General features: G+C 42.4%; 1 protein-coding gene across 2 annotated transcripts; it reads left to right on the forward strand.

The window, feature by feature from the left end:
- The first annotated feature begins 734 nt into the window (after positions 1-734).
- unc45b (unc-45 myosin chaperone B) lies at positions 735-8,190 on the forward strand. Of its 2 annotated transcripts, XM_027014346.3 has the most exons (20): positions 735-883; positions 1,891-2,061; positions 2,226-2,262; positions 2,445-2,620; positions 2,727-2,816; positions 3,033-3,200; positions 3,430-3,595; positions 3,888-4,058; positions 4,211-4,382; positions 4,759-5,059; positions 5,370-5,464; positions 5,561-5,702; positions 5,858-5,998; positions 6,245-6,372; positions 6,484-6,550; positions 6,648-6,761; positions 6,901-7,016; positions 7,123-7,240; positions 7,333-7,488; positions 7,686-8,190. In XM_027014346.3, exons 2-20 carry the CDS (start codon positions 1,891-1,893, stop codon positions 7,944-7,946), a joined length of 2,790 nt encoding a protein of 929 aa, XP_026870147.3. In that variant the 5' UTR covers positions 735-883; the 3' UTR covers positions 7,947-8,190. The 2 variants fall into 2 exon arrangements, with proteins under 2 accessions (XP_026870147.3, XP_081564038.1); XM_081707912.1 differs by lacking the exon at positions 6,648-6,761.
- Positions 8,191-8,208: the final 18 nt, after the last annotated feature.

Consider the following 8,208-nt stretch of genomic DNA (forward strand, 5'->3'; position numbering starts at 1 on the left):
TCCCTGCGTAAAACCGCACAAAACGTAGATGGACGATTTAGCTGTGCTGCTTCTGTAAACAGCTACTGATGGGAGATGAACATTTTTGTATGTGACAGTGCCACTTCCTTGAAGTACCTTTCATCCTTACATTTAAGCTCTTAAAGTATGGACAACTCGAAGGGCATTCACAACATATTTGTTTTGTGAGGAACTGCAGACACTAGTATCATCTCTGGTTGTAAGTTTTGGTTGTAATTCATAATGGATCCAGGATGCACAGTCAGAAACAGTTGGAAATCATGAGCTCACTTGAGGATGTGACTGGACTATCCCGGAAGGTTCTGGGCTGTACTTTTGCAGATATCAAGACCTTCCCCCACTTTTGGATACCTTCTTTCCTGAGAGACCTCTCAGCTTCTAGAACCTACCCGTCAGTCTTGCACTATGCCAGCTGTCGGGGGGGGGCTGCCATGTGTTACTGATTGCTCAGCTGTCATTCCGACACCCTAAATAGACCTTATCTTGCACACTCTATTTCTACCTTGGAGGGGTGGACTGCTGACCATATTCATTCCCAGTGTATCCATCATTACAAATTCATTTATTGTTTTGGAATCCTTTAACTAGTTGATGCGAAAGAAAAGTCCAAGTTGCTGTTTTAATTGAATTTGGATCATTTAGGCTTCAGTAGGTGGTTTCAGTAAAGGGGGTTGACCCCATTCCCCCCATGGAAGTGGTTTAGCCCTTCATAGTGGTATGAGTCCTCCACACTTAGAGATTAATATAAATATAACTTGGGCATCTGTTGCACTGAGAGTAAAAAACTAGGAGCACCTACAATCACTTGGTCAACCCTCACAGAACTGAGTTTGAACAGAGGAAACGACTTGCGCCAATAACAGTAAGTGACTGCACTGTCATGTATTTTTCATTTTTACGTGTCCTGTCAGTAGGGATTAAGGGTAGAATGATTTGGTGGTTTATCTCAAGGGTAATGGACACTGCAACACATGCTCTAAGCCAGTGTGAAAGTAAGGCCTCTTAGCAAGAGAAACTTTTGTCCAAACAAGGCATGAGGGGGTAGGACCCTTAGACTGTGGGATAATATGCCTGGCTTTGAGAAGCAGAACAATGGTGAGTTGCATAAATGTGGGTAAAAATTTATTTTTTGTGTGAGTTTAGAATGTAAGTAATGCAGTATTTTCATTGATGTTCACTGTAGACTGACGAGTTATTTGAATGAAAGGTTTTATCTTGTCCGTCACATCATTTACACAATACACTTAACTGTTGCTATATATAGATGCCTTTCACTGAGAATGTGAGAATGACATTCATGCGTTCTGGCCAGTTTGCTGAAGGTTTTATATACATGGCCAGATGAGCCCCTACCAACAAGACTGCATATGGGGATTTATCAGACTAAAGAAGAAGAGGGAAAAAAAAGAAGAAAATGACAATTTGAGTGAAGGAGCAAGGTGTGAGTGAGATCAAAAAATTGATTTTACTGGATAAAGCGACAAAAGACAAGCAGAGGAGCCATCAGTGCAAAATGTAATATGAACATAATAAACAAATAAAGTAATAAACAAAAGGTTAAAAATGATGATGATATTCTTGTGCTGGAGGAGGTCTATGCAAAGCACTGACTGGATGCTCCTGTGGGCTTCAGTAGGGAGGCTACAGTGAGCTGCACATGCAAGTGAAGATTAGTAAATGGGTGAACGTGGAAGTGGATTTGTCGTGATTGGTGAACTGGCTGGCGAGTGACGGGCTGGAGGTGTCTGATTGGCTGGACGAGGGTGAATGGGGCTCTATGTGTGTGTTTGGGTGCACTGGGAGAAAGTGCTATGGCAGACCAGTTCATTATGCCGTATAAGTAACCGTACGCACTTCATTTTTTCCAAGATGGGTGAAATGGGGGATCCAGTCCAACTGAAAGAGGAAGGCAACAAACACTTCCAGGCAGGAGAGCTTGACAAAGCCACTGAGTGTTATACCAAAGCCCTTAAAGTCTGTAAAGACAACAAAGTGCAGGCCATCATCTACAGAAACAGATCAGCTTGTTTCCTGAGAAAGGTATTATCCAAGACAAACACATCTTAACACCTCCCAATTTAATACTGGTTAACAAAACAACGCAGTTCAGTGTTCACACAGATTAAAATGTATTTATTTTATTTTTTTTACCAATTTTACTTTCAGTCTTAAGCTTGTTCTCTGCTTTTTCATTTTCTGCTCAGGAAAACTATACCAACGCAGCTTCAGATGCCTCCAAAGGTAAATATGTCCTAAAATTAAGGCGTAAACATATATTTAGGTTTTCAATGTTTAAAAAGATTGTACGTTCAAATTCCATTACAACATACTTCTTTGGCGGGACAACAGAGCAGGCTCTCATTGGGTGACTAAAAAGGTGTTTATTTAACTAGTATTCAGCAACAGTTATTTTGCCTCTGAAGCCATAGATGTGGATTCCTCGGATATAAAAGCACTGTACAGACGTTGCCAAGCACTGGAGAAACTGGGGAAACTGGACATGGCCTTCAAGGACGTCCAGAGATGTGCAACACTGGAGCCTAAAAACAAGACCTTTCTGGAAACTCTCAGGAGACTTGGAGCTGAGATCCAACAGAAGGTGAGATCACGTGTCCTATATGAACATACATGAATCAGCATGAGTCATGAATAGCGTACAAAAATGAATGAATAATAATGTATGTATTGACCCTTTTCTTGCCCAGTTGAAGACCACTTTCTCAACAGACTCCAGAGTCCAGGGCATGTTTGACATTCTGCTCAGTGATGAGGCAGATAAAGACAAGAAAGAAAAGGTGCAGCACATTTTTATGTATATGTAACTGCTCCTTCACAGTGTAACAGTCCATGGTTGTTCTTTCACAGTGTAACAGTCCATGGTTGTTCTTTCACAGTGTAACAGTCCATGGTTGTTCTTTCACAGTGTAACAGTCCATGGTTGTTCTTTCACAGTGTAACAGTCCATGGTTGTTCTTTCACAGTGTAATCGCCCGTGGTTGTTCTTCCCTTAGGCGGCTAACAACCTTACTGTCCTGGCTCGAGAAGATGCAGGCTCAGAGAGAATCTTCCAGAATAATGGAACAGCTCTGCTCATGAAGCTGCTTGAGACCGGAGAAGTCGAGATGATTCTGGGTGCTGTCCGAACCCTGTCAGGAATGTGCACTGGCCACCGAGCACGGGTGAGCGACACTGCCAGGGTGAAGAACGCCATGGCGAACATCATATATCCCAATATACAATTACGGTGAATGCTTACTTGCTAATGCTTACTCCAAAAGGGTTATATTTTATAACCTTTGAGAGAAGTGTCTTGAAGAACTCTCTTTTATACCATCACTGACTTCCTTGTCCCACTTCTTAAACAAAACACGTTTTTTTTAACTGTTTTTTTTAAATGTATATCTATAGGCCAGTGCTATCATCAACATGGTGGGGGTTGACAAGCTGTGCAGTATTATGGCCATGGACAACGAGGAGATCGCCCTGGCAACCTGCAACTTGTTCCAGTGTGTCTACGACTCCTTAACTGGGGGAGACACCAGAATTTATGGCAAAGAGGAGGCCCTCGTGCTGGGTACGAGAGACATGGATTGAGTTTCGTTTAGTAGATTGTCAACATTAGGTTTGTGGTTAATTTTTGGTTGGGACTTGTAATTTGAAGTCCCACTAGGTGTTGTATGAATAAGGTTAGTTGTATCTGGAGAACTCATTTAGGTGAATATTCTTTTTGGATATGCCTTTGAACAATCTATACAACCTGTTTGATACTGCACATGTTTTCCCCAATACTCAGTGCTGTTTATGGATACAGGATTATCCATAGATATCTCACTTAACAAGTTTTGTCTCTCACTACTGATGCAAAGACACAAACAGGGATCTGAAGACCATTCTGCTTGCACTGCTTGAGATGATTGGCAGTAAGAAGGTGTCAGGACATGGGAGAGACCAGGCTCTCAACCTACTGAGCAAGAATGTGCCCAGGAAGGACAAAAGGAATACTGATAACTCCAAGACCCTGTTCACTATTGATAATGGTCAGCGCAGAAAATTCACTATAATTCTTTAAACGTGAAATACAAAACGATGTGATGAAAGTGAAAAGTCAGCCGGAATTTCTTCTTCTGGATGACGTGAATTAAATCCCATCACCTTGGTGTTGCTCAATATCTACATTTCCTCAACGCAGGCTTGAGAAAGATCCTGAAGGTTTGTGGTCAGATGCCAGATCTGCCCAATCAGTTGCCCCTGACAGAGAACACACAGCTTATTGCTAGCGTGCTCCTGAACAAGCTCTACGATGACCTCCGATGTGATCCTGAGAGGGACAACTTTAGGGATATCTGTGATGACTACATCAAGTGAGTTGGAAAATCTTTGTGTGGAGCTCGTGAGTGGTGCAACAGAGAAGTGTTTGCCCTAGCATCAGGAGATCAGTGAGTTCGAGTACTGATGATGCCACAGTCATCTGTGGCCAGGAGCCTGAGGAAGCAAAAATTGGCATGGGTTTATGTGCATCATGCGTCACAAGGGGGGCATAATACTGTCCTCCCTGATGCTGAAGGAGCCACAGCTTAAAAGATGGCAGTGATTGCCTCAGATAGATTGGCAGCTGTCATGTGACAGGAGAGAATTACCTGATGGGTAGGAATTGGCTATGACTAAAATATAGGGGGGATCTTCCCAATTAAATTGTGACCCTTTATTCATTATTTATCTTCTGACTTTCATCTGCAGGAGTAAGTTTGATCCAAATGATATGGACAAGAACATCCATGCCATCAATGCCCTGTCAGGGCTGCTTCAGGGGCCCTTTGATGTGGGCAACATTATTGTGGGTCGTCAAGGTGTGATGGAGATTATGGTAGCTTTGTGTGGTTCCGAGCGTGAGGTAGACCAGCTAGTGGCTATTGAAGCCATCATCCATGCTTCCACCAAAATGAGCAGAGCTTCCTTCATCATTTCCAATGGAGTTTCTCTGCTCAAGGACATCTACAAGAAGACCAAAAATGAGAAGATCAAGATCAGGGCACTTGTGGTAAGTACTGGAAAACTGTTTGAAGAAATGCTGCTGTTGGACACACGGTCACATAATGTTCTTTACTGTACATATTTCAAATAAATATAATGGTTTCCTTGAAGTTCCAGCAACACTTCACATGGCACTAAAAATGTACATTATATTGTGGATAACATTCTAATTACACAATACATTTCATCTGAACATCAAATGCTGTCTAGATATGGCCCGACTACACACTGCCTTTGAAGCAATAGTATTTTGTACCTTTGGGACTTTAGAACAATTGTCTTGGGTACAATAGGGCTTTTGTATCCTCATTCTCCAGGGCTTGTGTAAACTGGGCTCAGCTGGAGGTGATGATTACAGCATGAGGCAATTTGCTGAAGGCTCCACTGAGAAACTGGCCAAACAGTGCAGAAAGTGAGTGTCCTGAAATAATGAGCACAGCCCGTCCTCCCTAGACACGCTTGTGATTTAACGATGGCGTCACCTGATTATATGCGTGATGTAATTCAGATGGTTGTGCAACCCCACCCTTGATGTTCGCACGAGGAAATGGGCAATTGAGGGTTTGGCATATCTGACCAATGATGCCGATGTAAAGGATGACTTTGTTGAAGATGAGCCAGCCATGAAAGCCATGTTTGAGCTTGCCAAGGTAAGAGATAACTGAATAGTACTCGATAATACTAAGGCATTCAGCCTAAGTACTGTTTAAATACTTGATGGCCTAGATTAGATTGACTCATGGATTGTTCCCCCAACTCTCAGATGGAACATTTTTGCTGGAAAATATTTATCTTTTCTTTGTAGTCCAAAGACAAGACCATCCTGTATGCTGTTGCCTGTACACTGGTGAATTGCACCAACAGCTATGACAAGAAGGAGATCATCCCTGAGATGGTGCAGCTGGCCAAGTTCTCCAAGCAGCACGTGCCAGAGCAGCACCCCAAGGTAATGGGGAAAAAATGGCAGATATCAAGATTCCACATGACTTTTACTGATGTGGTGACTGAAACTGAAAGTGCTGCTCACTAGAATCGATGTGTCAGATTGAAGCTTTTCAACTGAAAATGTGTGGTTTTTTTCATCTCTTAATTACTAATTAATTAGAACAGCTTACTTCTGAACCACACTTTCCTTTGAGTGCTTTTTTGATTAAGTGGGTGTATACTCTGACATGCATATTGTTCATTTCAGGACAAGAAGGATTTTATTCAGAAAAGAGTTAAAAAGCTCTTGAAGGCTGGAGTGACATCAGCACTTGCAGTCATGGTCAAAGCTGACAGCTCAGTCCTGACTGATCAAACCAAAGAGATGCTTGCAAGGTCAGACTTCAAACGCTGCTCTGCCCACCTGTTTTGAGGTGATCTGCAGGGCTAGACATAGTCCTTTCATCAACAAGAGTGAATGTTTTGCTCCTTTGCCTCCCACCTCAGGGTCTTCCTGGCCTTGGCAGAAGACGCAAAGGATCGTGGTGCAATTGTTGCCCAAGGCGGTGGAAAGGTAAGAAGAGCAGACATTGGACTTTTAGTCTGATGGGTGTTTATGTGAACCTTGTGCTTGGCCCAGACTCTTGACATAAGGGCTTTGTGTGGCACAGGCTCTAATACCTTTAGCTCTGGAGGGAACTGAAACAGGGAAAATAAAGGCCTCCCATGCACTGGCTAAGATTGCTGCAGTCTCCAATCCTGAGATTGCCTTCCCTGGAGAGAGGGTAAAAGACTCGTACACATTTTTACTCCTATAACTGAAATGTAATTGAGCAGGATTGGTATAAGGACTATTTCTAAAAGCTACAAGGCTACATGTTGTTGTTTACCAACACAGTCTCTCATTCTTTTTCTCTTTACCAGGTATATGAAGTTGTACGTCCCTTGGTTAATCTACTGAACACAGAGAGAGATGGTATCCAAAACTACGAAGCCCTGATGGGACTCACTAATTTCGCTGCCCTGAGTGACAAGCTTCGGTGAGCACTGCATGCTATTTTTAAATGGCAAATAATAATTTCTGACTAAGATATAAAGGCAACCCCTTTAAAATAATGTATTGTCCATATCATGTGCTTGTCTCAGAGTGAAGATCCTGAAGGAGAGAGCTCTTCCAGAGATTGAGAACTACATGTTTGAGGAGCACGACCAAATCCGACAGGCTGCTGTCGAGTGCATGTGTAATCTAGTGTGCTGCAAAGAGGTGAGACACACAAAATGTTGCCCCCTTTTTTTTCCCAAGGCCATATCTTTGTTTTTCATAGCTGTGAAAATGTTTTGGTGTTATCCTGACAGGTTCAGGAGAGGTATCTTGAGGATGGCAATGACAAGCTGAAGCTTCTTGTGCTCCTTTGCGGTGAAGATGATGAGAACATACAGATAGCAGCAGCTGGTGCACTGGCTATGCTCACTGCAGCACAGAAAAAGCTTTCTGTCAAGATGACCAAAGTGGTATGTACCATTACCGTGTGTGTGAGATAAACTGGCTCTTACTACTAAGTTGTCTATCATATGTCAGCATACATATTACACATTACTCTGATGACAAAACATATTTTAGACATTTACTCCACTGTCTAAAATAGTAGAGGCATAAATAAATATATCAACAAGCTTAGTGATTGATTGATATTGTCTTTGAATGTCAGACTGAGCAATGGCTGGAGATCATGCAGAGATTGTGTCTCCATGACAACCCTCAAATCCAACACCGGGGCTTTGTGACTGTGTTCAACATGCTGGATTCTGATGAAGTGGCCAAGAGATTGATTGAAAGCGAGATGCTGGAGATCATGTCCTATTTTGCCAAGCAAGAGGACAACGCCAAGAGGCAGGCGTGCATCGATGCAGCACGGGCCTGTGTGTCCAAAGCCATGGATCTTGGACTTATCAAGCCCTTCACACAATAAGTCAGTGCGAAGCCCTGAAATTAGTAGCGATAAAAAGAGGCCCTCTGAAATTGCTCTACTTTCTGGGAAAGTAGAGCTCTACTTTCTACTCTTTTCCCTCTGTATGTAATAATAATATGACTGGACTGAGAGATATGAATCATTCGTGTGTGTTTCGTAGTTGTTTTTTTTTTTGCTATATGATTTCTGTTTCCATGTGATTTACACTGTACCTTCATGAAAATATAGTTTGTTTGTTTTTTGGCGGGGGAGGAAAGTGTCA

The sequence above is a fragment of the Electrophorus electricus genome, chromosome 25 (genome assembly GCF_041902795.1).
Source record: "Electrophorus electricus isolate QZ-2024a chromosome 25, ASM4190279v1, whole genome shotgun sequence".
Taxonomy (NCBI): domain Eukaryota; kingdom Metazoa; phylum Chordata; class Actinopteri; order Gymnotiformes; family Gymnotidae; genus Electrophorus; species Electrophorus electricus.